The sequence below is a fragment of the Austrofundulus limnaeus genome, unplaced genomic scaffold, assembly GCF_001266775.1.
Source record: "Austrofundulus limnaeus strain Quisiro unplaced genomic scaffold, Austrofundulus_limnaeus-1.0 Scaffold132, whole genome shotgun sequence".
In the NCBI taxonomy this organism is placed as follows: domain Eukaryota; kingdom Metazoa; phylum Chordata; class Actinopteri; order Cyprinodontiformes; family Rivulidae; genus Austrofundulus; species Austrofundulus limnaeus.
The window spans coordinates 51,488-66,431 of NW_013952534.1; the positions used below are offsets into that span (position 1 = coordinate 51,488).

General features: G+C 40.9%; 1 protein-coding gene across 2 annotated transcripts in view; it reads left to right on the forward strand.

The window, feature by feature from the left end:
- Positions 1 to 10,702, forward strand: part of cmah (cytidine monophospho-N-acetylneuraminic acid hydroxylase) — a 60,956-nt gene extending 50,254 nt beyond the window's left edge. For both annotated transcript variants that reach the window (XM_014015598.1, XM_014015597.1), the window contains exons 12-15: positions 2,281 to 2,455; positions 5,110 to 5,226; positions 9,379 to 9,494; positions 9,669 to 10,702. In XM_014015598.1, the coding sequence (XP_013871052.1) occupies positions 2,281 to 2,455; positions 5,110 to 5,226; positions 9,379 to 9,494; positions 9,669 to 9,798 (538 nt within the window). In that variant the 3' untranslated portion in view covers positions 9,799 to 10,702. The remainder of the gene's footprint in view (positions 1 to 2,280; positions 2,456 to 5,109; positions 5,227 to 9,378; positions 9,495 to 9,668) is intronic.
- The last annotated feature ends 4,242 nt before the right edge of the window (positions 10,703 to 14,944 follow it).

The following is a 14,944-nucleotide window of genomic DNA, read 5'->3' on the forward strand; positions in this document are numbered from 1 at the left end:
AGTGAAATATATTTATGTTTGTGGTTGTAATGTGACAAAATATGGAAAAGTTCAAGGGGTATGAATACTTTTGCAAACCACTGTATATACCATTCCAACACCAAATCAAGTCACACTGCAGCAGAACATATCAGACTTATGTAGATATGTATGAAGAATGCATATCAGATGCATGAAGCTGTCCTTCTGTTTTCTTCCGCTTATCCGGGGTTGCGTCACGAGGGCAGCAGCCCAAGACCCAGACTACCCTCTCCCCAGCCATTTGGGCCAGCTCATCTGCGGGAATCCCAAGGCTCCCTACAGCATGTCCTGGGGCTTTCTCTGGGTCTTCTCCGAGTGGGACATGTGGGAACACCTCACCAGGGAGGCATCCAGGAGGCATCCTAACCAGATGCCCGAGCCACCTCAACTGGCTCCTCTCGATGTGGAGGAGCAGCGGCTCTACTCTGAGTCCCTCCCGGATGACCGAGCTTCTCACCCTATCTCTAAGGGAGAGCCCTGGCACGCTGCGGAGGAAACTCATTTCGGTCGCATGTATCCGCAATCTCGTTCTTTAGGTCACTACCCAAAGCTTGTGACCATAGATGAGGGTAGGAATGTAAACCGACTGGTAAATCGAGAGCTTCGCCTTGTGGCTCAGCTCTCGCTTCACAACAACAGATCGGTACAGCGCCCGCATCACTGCAGACACAGCACCAATCCGCCTGCCGATCTCCCGCTCTATTCTTCCCTCATTTGTGAACAAGACCCCGAGATACTTGAACTCCTCCACTTGGGACAGGACTTCCTCCCCGACCTGGAGAAGGCACCCTACGGGTTTCCGGCTCAAGACCATGGTCTCGGATTTGAAGGCACTGATCCTCATACCGGCCGCTTCACAGTAGGCTGCAAACCGCTCCAGTTAGAGTGGGAGATCACAATATGATGAAGCCAATAGGACCACATCATCTGCAAAAAGCAGAGATGTGATCCTAAGGTCACCAAAAAGGATCCCCTCAACACCTTGGCTGCGCCTAGAAATTCTGTCCATAAAAGTTATAAACAGAATCAGTGACAAAGGGCAACCTTGGCAGAGTCCAACTCTCACCGGAAACGAGTCTGACTTACTACCGGCAATGCAGACCAAGCTCTGGCACTGGTCGTACAAGGACCTAACAGCCAGTCGAATGCATTCTCCAAGTCCACAAAACATGTAGACTAGTTGGGCGAACTCTCATGCACCCTCCAGGACCCTGCTGAGGGTGTAGAGCTGGTCCGCTGTTCCACGACCAGGACGAAAACCACACTGCTCTTCTTTAATCCGAGATTTGACTATTTGATGGACCCTCCTCTCCAGGACCCTTGAATAGACCTTACCAGGGAGGCTCAGAAGTGTGATCCCCTATAGTTGGAACACACTCTGCGGTCCCCCTTTTTAAATGGGGTACCACCACTGTGGCCCGCCAATCCAGGGGAACTGCCCCCAATGTCCACGTGATGTTGTAGAGTCGTGTCAACCAATGCAACCCTACAACATGCATGAAGATGATTTGGCAGAAATACAGTATATACTGTATACAGCTGGAAGAGGTAGCCTAGTACATCTCAAGTTTAATTTCAGTACATTATACTCATTATGGTCTTTAGAACAATGTATTTTGGGGAGGGGGTTGTGCACTATAGACCCCTTTGGCACAGCCTAAGGTCTTTATTTTTAATGGCTTTCCCCCTTACATTACTTTACTTTTATACTTTAAGTATTTTTTACACTTTTACTTGAGTAAAAAGCTTGAGTTGATACTCCTGAAAAAAGTATGTTATAACTCTATTATCTACTTCCATACTTCAAGTAATAAATGTGAATACTTTTGACATCTCTGCACTAAGCAACATTTGTCTGGCCCAGTTCAAACCCACACAGTGCCCTCTTAACATGCAGCCCAGATACCAATATGAATGATGATCCTTTGGTGTCTCAGATGTGGTCCATAAACCAATCCACAACTAGTTTGCCAACTGAAAAACAGAGCCATCATTGTAGACCTGGCCCACATGTGGATTAGGTCCACAGTATGTATAAAACTGAAACTTTAATAAAAACTAAAATAGGCAATTGTTTGTGGTCAGCCAATGTTTCAGTGTATGCACATAAAGAAACCAACGATAACAGAAAAGAACAAGTAAATCAGGCAAGAAAATCAATTTATTTCACAAAAAGTAAGGTTGGTCAAAAAAGGGTGTCTTTCAAGCCCTCCTTAGTCTAACACCATTAACTGCTTCCTCTACTATGACCAATCACAGCAAGGCCATCACTGATCCTCCAACCAATGCAAAAGTCTACAAGGACAGCTGGGAGTTTGACCTGTATGTGAACGAACTGAACAGCGCCATAAGCAGTGAGATTTTCAAACATCCAAGCTGGATCCAATTTTATTACAACTGGGCAGGCTTTAAAAACTACAACCTGGTGGTGCGGGTAAATATAACTGTTTCTGTCACAAAAACTGTTGCCTCTTACTTGGTTGAACTTCTTTCTTCTGCTCTATTTACTTTACTCTTGCATTTTTTTATTCTGATGAAAAGTTGTGTTATAGTTTCTCACTGATTTTTTTTTTCTTTTTGGCTTGGGATTTATATCGTGTAACAACCTGAGCATACAAAAGGACACTAGTGTTTACCCAGGAACCGATCACCCTGGAAGTGCTAGCTACTGTTACTCCACATACACAATGAAGGCAAATACAATAGTTCCTTTGAATAATGACTCAATTAATATATTTAAAAAATTTCACAGATTGGTTGTGTGGTTTTAATCTGTCAGGATTATTGCGAATATAGGCTATTACTCACCAGTACTCCATACCCGCACTTCTCACTTTGCATCTTTAACCACTTTGCATAAACCTGCCAGTACTCAGTGTTATCTACTGTCATCTACAGCCAATACTTGTAAACTACATTACCCACGACATAATGGATTAGGGATTAGCACTGTTGCCTCACAGCAAGAAGAGCCTGGGTTCCCAGCTTGGACCTGTGCTCTTTCTGTGTGGAGTTTTAATGTTCTCCTTATGTAATTTCCCTTTAGACCAATAAAGTATTTTTGAATTTGAATTGTATTTGAACTATGTGTTTCCTCCTGCTACTCCAGTTTTCTTCCCACAGCTCAAAACAGGATTGAACTTTTAATTTAACCAGGCAAATCCCATTGAGGTCACAGATCTCTTTTACAAGGGAGGCCTGGGAAAAACAGTTCAGCATTAATTTGTCATCAGATGTCAACAAACTGGAGTATACAGAGAAGTTCAGATGCTGACCTTTTGTCTGCAGTTAGTCACAATGCAGTTGCCACTCCTTTGTAGTTTTAGTACATTGCTCACATTTTTGATTAGCAGAAACTAGTTTTAAAATTATTTCAGATATGTTTGACGTGTGGAATAACTTGATGATTTTAAGACAACGCCTGGTTTGTAAGTTTTTAAAGGAGACCAGTTATGGGTCCTAGAAATTTTTATGGTATGTCTGTGGGCTATCCAGACCATGTTCATTCARTTTAATGCACAAAATAATTCTCACATAATAAAATTTCCCATTTTCTAATTCTGCCTGCTCTGACTTCCATTCAGAAGAGCTGTTTATGTTAATGAGCTCTTTTGGTAACGCCCTCCAAAAATCTGTTGACATTGACTCCGCCCCCCAAAAATCTGTTGACATTGACTCCGCCCTCCAAAAATCTGTTGACATTGACTCCGCCCTCAAAAGCCAGTGTTTACGTTAGCATGGCTAATAATAGCAGAAGCTTTGTTGTACAACCATATGAGAGACCCAGAGGCAGCCTCCCTCCTCTGCTCTGCGCTCACTCTGCATGCTGTTACCAGAGCAGGGAGCAGCAGCAGTGAAAATACCTCAGAAACTCGAACAAATAGGCTTTAACAAGGCTTTAAAATAAGCTGAACAATAGAGGTACATGAGAAAATGTGTTCATAACGAACGAAAGAAAAATTAAATAGTATCCATGCCAGTCTCAAACCCTTGTCTCCCCCTCTCTGGTCCAACACTCTACCCATTGCCCTATTGGAGGCTGTTGTGAAATGAGCTGCGCATTGCATAACAACACGGTGACAGCTTTTTATATTGAGGAGGTGGAGTCTCACCTGGGGGTTATTAGGTAAGGGGCTGAATGCAGGTTCCACTGGGTTGTCGTACGGCTTGTGACATCACAAAATAACAGAAGTATAAAACTTGTCGTTAATATACATTAAAAATACATTTACTTACAGTAAATATGCCCCTGGGTGCATTTTTTTGGTCCTTGGAATGTTTTTTTTAAAGAAGTACATACCCAAAGTTGAGTAAAAAAAGCTTTAAAAAATGAATTTTGCATAATAGGTCCCCTTTAAAAATATGCTCAAAATTCCCGTGACACAGATGCACCAGTCTGTGACTCAAGCAAGGAGACTGAGAACCTCTGTTAATGTTTCCTGATGTTTTGCCGACTCCCTTGAAAAAAATTTGTGTAGTATAGCAAATCGTTGTTTTTAGTTGCTTGACTTTGTAATGGACCTATCCCCTAAAAAAATCTCCTGAGATAGATTCTAACTTCCTGAAACAACCCCAAACATGATCAAAATGGAAGAAAAAAAACAAATGATAAAGAGGACAATAAGACTAACACATCCACGTTGTGGGTGCTGAAACTAAATTTCTCAAAGTATTTAATCTCCATCATGTGTGAACATTCCACAAAAAAAGAAAATCATTTCCATGTTAAGCTTTGGTCTTTTGTGCACATGTATCCACATGTTTTTTTTTTAATCTGGTAACCTTGAATTTGTAGGTTTTATAGAATTTTATTTGACTTTCATAGAAAAACTTCAGGTTAATTTCATCATCATTCTGACTTATTTATTTATATTATCAAATTAACTGCAACAATAAAGTCAAATTTAGAGACATACATATGTACAGTATGTAACATTCAGATTTAAGCTCTGCTCTGTTTTCTCATTTGACCTTTCCTTTTCTTCTTGTTGGCTACTTTCACACTACAAAGTCCTTACATTTACCATTTGAATTTGACCAATTCTGTTAGCGGGCATTTCATTTATTTGCATTTTTGACTTCATGTAGGTCATTGAAACAGATGACAACTTTGAACCTCTCAGTGAAGGCTACGACTATCTGGTGGACTTTATGGATCTGTCTTTCCCCACCACACGGCCCAACAGAGAGCACTTCTACGTGGAGGTGAGTCACATCAAATTAATTCTGAGACTGCAAAAAAACGTCCTTCATGTGAACTTATTTAGAATAAAGAAATAAACTGAAATGGATTGGAATGTCTTGAGTCCACTGTAAAGATCTGTATTCAAATCTAAGTCAACAGAGCCAGTTATGGTGTTAAAGAACCTGACACATGCATATCCTTCAAATACAAAAAGTCAAAGGAAACATGTCCTGATGCATCTCAGTAATCCAGGTAGAAAAAAATCAAAAAGAAAGAATGAGTAGGTCCTCTGGATGGGTTCTTCTTTGGTGAAACGTTTCGTCTCTCCTCCAACAGACTTCTTCAGTCTGATGAGTTTCAGGTGAACTCAGCCTTATAAGCCCTGCCTCCACATGGACAAACAGGTTAGTCAAATGCAAAAGAGGGCCATCGCCTAACAATAGGCTTGATTAGCTCTATTTAATCACATGCAAAAGAGGGCCATCGCCTAACAATAGGCTTGATTAGCTCTATTTAGTCACATGCAAAAAGAGGGCTATTGCCTAACAATAGGCTTGATTAACTCTATTGTTCATAGAGGGTTGTGCCGCAAAACCTGACTTATTGGTTTGGATGCTTCGGCTGTGGTTCTTTGGTGTCGTGTTATGTATATGTAGTGAGAGCAAGAGGGACTCGACATCCCCTTGTTTTTGTCCCTCTTTCCCTCTTTGTGTTGGCTATCGTTGGGGCCCTGATTCACACCTTTTGCTCACAGGGGGCTGAGTCATACTTGCAATAACAGCATTGTAGGAGGAGGACAACTGGACACGAAGGCCTCCACCTCTGTTTAATGGTGGACGGTTTTTCTTCACAAAGATGGCTTCCTTTACCCCTCTCTCAAACCAACATTCCTCTCTATCAAGGATGAGAACATCTTCATCCCTGAAAGAGTGACCGCTGGCCTGTAGATGAGTGTAAACTGCAGAGTCCTGGCCCAACGAAGTAGCTCTTCTGTGCTGGCTCATTCTTTTGAACAGTGGCTGTTTTGTTTCCCCCAATGTATAACTGTTCACAGTCCTCGTGACACTTAACAGCATATACTATATTACTCTGTTTTTGCCGGGGATATGGGTCTTTGGGGTGAACTAATCTTTGTYGTAACGCATTTTGGGGTTTGAAAGCCACTGGGACGTCATGTTTAGAGAATAAACATCTCAGTTTCTCTGAAACCCCCGCCACATATGGAATGATGACTAATTTTGGGTCTGTGTTTAGGGTGTCCATTTTCACCTGGTTGTTGGCTGGAATCCTGTTTGAGTTTCTTGTCTGCTTTCAGAAAAGTCCAGTCAGGATAACCGCACTGCTCCAGGGCCTGTCGTGTGTGTGACTTCTCTTTCTCCCTGGCTCCTGTGTTTGCAGGGACACTGTCTGCTCTGTGGTACAGATTCCTGATGACTCCTAACTTGTGTTCCAGTGAGTGATGGGAATCAAAATGCAAATATTGGTCTGTATGGGTGGGTTTGCGATACACGTCAGTTTCCAACCGTCCTCCATTCGAAACTGAGACATCACAGTCCAGGAATGCCAACTTGCCATCTTTCACATCCTCTCGTGTGAACTTTATATATTTATCCACAGAGTTGCTGTGATCAGTGAAATGTTGGACTTCCTTAAATTAAATCCCAGGAAGTCCAACATTTCACTGATCACATCAACCCTGTGGATAAATATATAAAGTTCACACGAGAGGATGTGAAAGATGGCAGGTTGGTGTTCCTGGACTGATGTCTCAGTTTTGGATGGAGGACAGTTAGAAACTGACATGTATCGCAAACCCACCCATACAGACCAGTATTTGCGGTTTGATTCCCATCACCCACTGGAACACAAGTTAGGAGTGATGAGGACTCTGTACCACAGAGCAGACAGTGTCTCCACAAACACAGGAGCCAGGGAGAAAGAGAAATCGCACACAAGACAGGCCATGGAGCAGTGTGGTTATCCTGACTGGACTTTCCTGAAAGCAGACAGGAAACACAGACAGGATTCCAGCCAACAACCAGGTGAAAATGAAGACCCTAAACCCAGACCCAAAACAGTCCTCATTCCATATGTGGCGGGGGTTTCAGAGAAACTGAGATGTTTATTCTCTAAACATGACGTCCCAGTGGCTTTCAAACCCCAAAATGCGTTACAACAAAGATTAGTTCACCCCAAAGACCCATATCCCCGGCAAAAACAGAGTAATATAGTATATGCTGTTAAGTGTCACGAGGACTGTGAACAGTTATACATTGGGGGAAACAAAACAGCCACTGTTCAAAAGAATGAGCCAGCACAGAAGAGCTACTTCGTCAGGTCAGGACTCTGCAGTTTGCACTCATCTACAGGCCAGCGGTCACTCTTTCAGGGATGAAGATGTTCTCATCCTTGATAGAGAGGAATGTTGGTTTGAGAGAGGAGTAAAAGAAGCCATCTTTGTGAAGAAAAACCGTCCACCATTAAACAGAGGTGGAGGTCTTCGTGTCCAGTTGTCCTCCTCCTACAACGCTGTTATTGCAAGTATGACTCAGCCCCCTGTGAGCAAAAGGTGTGAATCAGGGCCCCAACGATAACCAACACAAAGAGGGAAAGAGATACAAAAACAAGGGGACTTTGAGCCCCGCCTGCACTCACTACATACACATAATACGTCACCACCACAGCCGAAGCATCCAAACCAATAAGTCAAGTGATGGGGCACATGACCCTCTATGAACAATAGAGCTAATCAAGCCTATTGTTAGGCAATGGTCCTCTTTTGCATGTGACTAAATAGAGCTAATCAAGCCTATTGTTAGGCAATGGTCCTCTTTTGCATGTGACTAACCTGTTTGTCCATGTGGAGGCAGTGCTTATAAGGCTGAGTTCACCTGAAACGCATCAGACTGAAGAAGTCTCTTGGAGGAGAGACAAAACGTTTCACTTAAGAAGTACCCATCCAGAGAATCCACACAAAATTATGTCACTAATCACACAGTGGCAAGTATTAATCTGTGCCAGATTTTCTTACAATTAACAGCACATAATATGATTAGGCTCAACCTCATTTCCAAGTAATCTGGAATCTGTCAAATGAAAGAATGAGAGAGTATTCACAAGTGGAAAACATTTAAAACAGCTGCTAGTCCTCCTTGACATGGACATTCCAGCAAATTCACCCTGACATCAGACTGTGCAATGGTCAGAGAAATGAAAAAAGCTTCATCACTAAAGACCTCAGTTAGCAGGTTAAAGACAGGTCAAGATAGGACAATTAAAAAAACAAAACAAACAGAACAAGTATATCTAATTTGGAAAGGCTGCAAGCAAAACCCGAACTGCACTATCCGGCAGGGGGACAAACAATAGAAATAAACTTTTAACTGCAGTTGGATGCATTTACAATTTAATTTATTAATTTCTGAAAAGTGAAACTTGGACAAATCAGACCAAAATGGACAAACACCTCAAATTTCACAGTGAGCGCCGTGGTGGAGGTTTGATGATGTAAGCTTGTTTTGAGCACCTTGCAGTCATCGAGTTGACCAGGAACTCAGACAGAAATCAAACGTGAGGCCAACGGTCTGACAGCTGAAGCTGAGACCAAACTGGGTCGTGATGCAGCAGGACATGATGCATGCAGCTAACTCCACAACAGGATGGCTGATAAAGTAWAGAATTAAGGCGCAGCAATATCCCAGTCAAAGTCCAGACCTCAGCCTGATTGGAATGCTGTCGTCTGGACTTTGAAAGTGCTTAGTAGAAACCAATGTCTGCAAACCCTGATGAACTGAGGCAATACTGAAAAGAAGAGCGGGGCTAAATGACTCCATAATCATATGAACAACATGCAAAGTTTTTCAACCACTACTGAGAGTTTTATTACGTATCTGCTAAAAGATGTTCATCAAGCTGTTGGATGCAGTTTTGCACATACAGCTTTTTCATTTTGACTTCATTTTTTTTTATTAATTGATACCATGATGGAATCAGTTTTGTACACTTGTGGTTCAATCTGAATTAATGTAGAATATCATAAAGACAAAATCATTTTTGTCACGATCTGACATGTAAAATCCCCTAGAACTGAAATGTCAATTTAAATGTTTACATGTCAATCGTATCAACATGTGAATCTTTCTTCCTGAAGTTGTTCTGCTATTTTCTGTAAGATTAAAAACAGGGTGGGGGTAATGAGGTACGTGGTGCTGCGCGGCTGCCTCTGGGATGATCTCTACATCGGCTTTCAGAATCGCATCAGTCGAGATCCAGACATCTACCACCACAAGTACACACAAACCCACATTTTCTGAGATAATATTTCTAGTAAATTCTATTCTAAATTCTAAAATTCTAGATAAATTATCTTCCTTATTGACTGGGTGTCCCTAAAACTTTAATCAATAATGTCAAAATGTTTTGCAAATGCTGTAATAATTAAAGTAACATTTTTTTTCTCCAGGTTCTGGAACCACTTTCAGACACAGCTACCAATACATAGTCCAGACTGGGACCAATTTCTGCAGCAGGCACCTCCAGTCCAGGAAGCAAATGGGATACAGAGGGCACTGGGCTACTGTGCTCTGCTTTAAATTTAGAAATGTGGATTCACGAGGTTCTGTGATCAGCTTGTAAACAGTTCAGGGAGTACTTTGGACAGCTATGCTGAGTGGTTAGAGCTTCAATGAGAGAGTTGGAGGTTTGTGTCTCTGGGCAAGACACTGAGCCCTTCATTAGCTTTGATGTGTGTCTGATCGGTTTATCAATGAGGTTAAAAACACTGATTTGTTTCTGTAGAATGAATTATTTAGATTAACTTTGTAAAGATGATAAATGGGTAGTGTTGTAAAGTGTTTTAAGTATCCTGATTGGATAGAAAGGTGCTACAGTTTTATGTTTACTTGCCTCTTGTACTCTGCTGAAGATAGGCACTAGGGTCTCCCCGTGATCCTACATGTAAAAGCAGGCAAAGCAAACACAAATCATTTAGATCTCAAATTTGCACTAGCATAATGATTTGTAGTCTTTATAGCCCATAGACATGAGGTCAGCCTTGGTGCATGCAGGCTCCACATGATGGTTACGCTTCAACCACTCTCCATGTTCCACCCAGGAGCCTCATACAGTCATACGCCCTGAACCTTTCCACATTTTGTCACTTTACAAGCACAAACTTCAAAGTATTTTACTTGTCATTTACGTAATAGACAAACACATAGTCTGTATGGAAGTAGAAGGAAAATCAAGCAGTGTATGGTTTTCAACATGTTTTACAAACAAAAATCTGCAGTGTGGTGTGCATTTGTATTCAGCTCCCCTGAGTCAGTTCTTAGAACCACCTCACTGCAATTCCAGCTACAAGTCTTTTGGTGTTTGTCTCTATTAGATTTGAATGTTTACAGATGGAAAGTTTTGCTCATTATTCTTTACAGACTAGCACAAACTCGTAGACTGGATGCAGTGTCTTTGAAGAAATTACACGTCTCAGTTTCTAAACATGATGTCCCAGTGTCTTTCAAACCCCAAAACACATTACGGCAAAGGCTGGTTCACCCCAAAGATCCGGTGCCCCGACACAAACAGAGCAATGTTGTATATGCTGTTAAGTGCCAGGAGGACTGCGACCAGTTATACATCGGGGAAACAAAGCAACCACTGTTCAAAAGAATGTCCCAACACAGACGAGCTACGTCTAATGGCCAGAACTCTGCAGTTTTCACTCATTTACAGGCCAGCGGTCACTCTTTCAGAGATGAGGATGTTCTCATTCTTGATAGAGAGGAACGTTGGTTTGAGAGAGGAGTAAAAGAAGCCATTTTTGTGAAGAAAGACCGTCCATCATTAAACAGAGGTGGAGGCCTCCGTTTTCAGTTGTCCCCCTCCTACAGCGCGGCTATTGCCAGTATCACTCCACCCCCTGTTAACAATAAGTGTTAATTAGGTGTCAACGATAGCCATGTCATGTGAGTATCAGTCACACGGTGGCAGTGCTTAAAAGCCTGAATTTTGCCTGAAACTCTCAGACTGAAGAAGTCTCTTGGAGGAGAGACGAAACGTTTCATTAGAGAAGAACCCGTCCAGAAGACCTATACAATTTTTTTCTTTTTGATTTTTTACCTGGATTACTGAGATGCATCAGGACATTTTCCTTGTGTTAACGTGTGTTTTCTCCGGGTACTCCAGTTTCCGCCCACAATCCAAAAACATGCCTGTTTAGAGTAACTTTAGGGACACGTCTCCCTTGGAAAAGAGATATGTGGTTCCAATAGAATTTGCCTGGTGAAATAAAGATAAAGATGGCTCAGTTGGCATCAGCAAGAAGGTCTCTGGTTCAAATCCCAGCCCGGGGACCTTTCTGCGTATAGCATGCGTGGGTTCAATCCTGGTACTCCGGCTTCTTCCCGCACACCAAAAACATGACTATTAGGTTCACTCTAAATTTTCCCCAGGTGAGAGTGAATGGTTGTCTGTCTTGTGTGGCCCTGTGATGGACTTGTGAGTGTTCGCTGCCCCTCGCACTGTGACTGCAGGATATGGGCACCAGTGACACCCGTGACCCTGAAGGAATAAGCGGGTATAGATAATGGATGGATGGAAATAAAGATATACAAATTGACTTCTTTTTAAAGTTTGTGGTTATAATGTGACAAAATGTAGAACAGCTTAACTGGTTTAGATGGTGTACAATACTTTTACAATCACAGTGATAAACCACCACATTTGTGCCTTGGAAATTTAGTGCCTACTCAGCACTATGTATCACACACCACATGCATCATGGGGAGACCACTGTGCTTTTTTCACATGCACCTAAATACCTCACACTATAAAGACCATCTGTTTTGACTGAATATTTACATCATAATGAGGTTATAAGTTATAATCAAGAGAATATTTACTTTTAGAGTGAAACTAATGAGAAATCTCAAAACTATGGTCTTTATGAGTTTACTGTGTGCCATCAAAAAAGCACATTAATTGAATGTTTAATAATCACCTGATTATAAAAATTTTGCACATCACTAATTTTTTTTGAAGTACACGTTGATAAGCATTTTTAAAAGCTCAGCGTTTTAAGCTCTTTATAACTGCTCTTACTTTATGGTTCTTTGACGTAAGTGATTTTCTCAACATGCTTTATTATGGTCTTGTTATAAGGGAGTTGCACTACTATGTATATATTTATTAATACTTTGAAGGGGAAGTAGTAACTAAGGAGAAAATACATAATTTGTATTTGCAATCCAGCTCAACGAGAGCTTCCAATTTCTTTTGTGTTTAAACAGCAACTTGGGAATTAGCATTTTGTAATAATGTTCAAGTAATCAACTGTTGGAGTAAAATTTGAATGTTTCTGGAAAAGACCTCCCAGTGATAATGGTACTGAAAATGGTCATTTGTTGAATTTTCAGCAGTAGTTCATTTTCACTGAAATCAAAGTTGTTTCAATTAAAAAAACTGAACAGATCGAGTTACATTTTAACATAAGATCCATCGAACTGCTGAGTTTTTGGAGAGTTTCTGCTTGACTTTCTTTTGCTGAGTGTGAATAGCTAATCAGAGCTGTTGGTATTAGAACTGTCTTCAACCCTTCAGACCTTTTGCTCCAAAGTTTCTCAATAAGGTTTGAGATCAGGTGAGGATGGGGGCCCGCACCAGGAGTTTCTCTCCTTTCATGCCCGGAGCAGCCAACGATGCAGATGTATTTCTTACAACATGAAATGGTGCATTGTAATGTATGAAGATGATTTTAGTCCATGTTTTTCTGGGCCCACTGCAGCTGTTTCTGTTCAAAACACAAATTCTACGTATCCAGGAAGGGTGGTCTCTTCCAAGAATTGGGCTGGAAATTTAAGACCACCCAATACACACTTATGAAATCTGTTTGTGGACTGTTTGATGATGTCAACTTTTCCAGAATATTCTTACCAGATGTTTATGCGACCCTTGCTCTAACCTTTTGCCCCAGCTTATAACAAACATGCTAGTCCTCAACAATGTTTGTGGGACTCTAGAGGGACCAGCAGCCTTAAATATCTCTTTGCTGCTTTCTAATGGCATTTTAGCAGGTTCCCTCCTAATCTGATGGATTTGTCTGGCAGAACCTGTGAGGGCTCTGAATCAGCCACAAATCTTGAAACAGTACAATGAACAAATTTAAGTTTTCATGAAATATCTAAGGTGTCCAAGAAATTCAACTATTCCATGCTTAATAACGTGGATCATTGTTTTTCTGTAGTTTTTTCCTTTTATTGGGCTCATCTGTCAAACTAATAATCACAAGTGTCTGAGATTAACATTTATTATCTGGTGATAAGAGCCATGAGATAACTTATCAACCATGAGTTTAATTGAAAAACAAAATATTTAACCTTTATGACACTTAAATATGGTTTGTATAATAATTTGGAACATGGTGTAAAGGCACAAATAGTCAGGATAGTAACTCCACTACGAGTCAGTTATGTGTGTAGCTCCAGTGAAATGTTCAGAATTGTTTCACCTGTTTTATGATGTACTTTGACGTGGTTTACTATGTGAAGCACAGCACATTCAGTCCATATTCTGATCTCAAGTCAAACTGTCTTTTTCACTGAAAAAAAATCTCTGACAGATGGCTGCCTTTATGTGACCACTAAGATAAGTGATTGTATAAATCTTGTACTCAGTATCTTTACTGTAAACATTCTTCTAACTTTGGCGATGGGAATTGTTTCAGCCTTGTGGGATTTTTCTTTCACATTATCAAAAATAAACACTTGAAAATCACCAAGTTTTTTATTTTTATTTTTTTAGCACAACTATTAAATATCTGGTTCAAACAATGTCCTGCAATCTTAACTGAGCAACTTATCAAAGCAGATAAAAAGAGTTCACCCGTTTTAGGGTCACATGTAGGAGGATGTGATAAAACCGATCTGGTCTTGCCAAGATCTTTGAACCTCATGTTCTAAAGGACGCCACATGTTGCCGTGTTTTAGACAAAAACAAAGCAGCTGTGTGTGGTGTAGTATCTGGAACAGGATGACACAAAACTGTAATCAGATGGAAGTCTGGACTGAAAAGATGTACAGTATTTGTAATCTGGACCAGGATGCGAAGCGTGACTACAGTATGTAAGGTGCAGATCCTCGTTTAGGTTTCCTCATTAGGAAATGGAATAATGATGCTGAAGCCCTTATGTTTTGAGAATAATTCTATTAGAAAATGGTATATTTGGGTGTTGTCCAGTTGTACAAGCTTTACAGTCCAGGAGGCTCAATAAGGAAATTACATTTAAATTGTTTACACCCAGTACAACTGTATTCTTGGGTGGGACCAATGTTCATAAATAGAGTCTCACAGTCAGTTCTGGGGAGTCCTTCACTGAACTGACCACAATGCTCACGATTTGGCCCATAGGCTCTGTATTTGAATAAAGCTTCACTGAAACTGACAGGCCTGCAGAGTTTCTTTTGACCACCACAACATCGCAGAGATTCAACCCCAGAAGACCATCACTCCATCCACTTACAAGACACAACAGTGGAAAAATTGACTCCAGCAACTTACTAGCAGTTTGACTTCTAGATAACTCAGTAGTTCAGTTCAGGGCTAGTCAACTAAATTACTCAGGGGCCATAGTTACTCAAAGTGGCCCGATATGTAAAAGAACAATTTTTTAAACCTTTTAAATCTGTTTATTTGTGCTGCATTGAATCTAAAATAGAAAAATTAAAACCTATTTTTATATTAAAT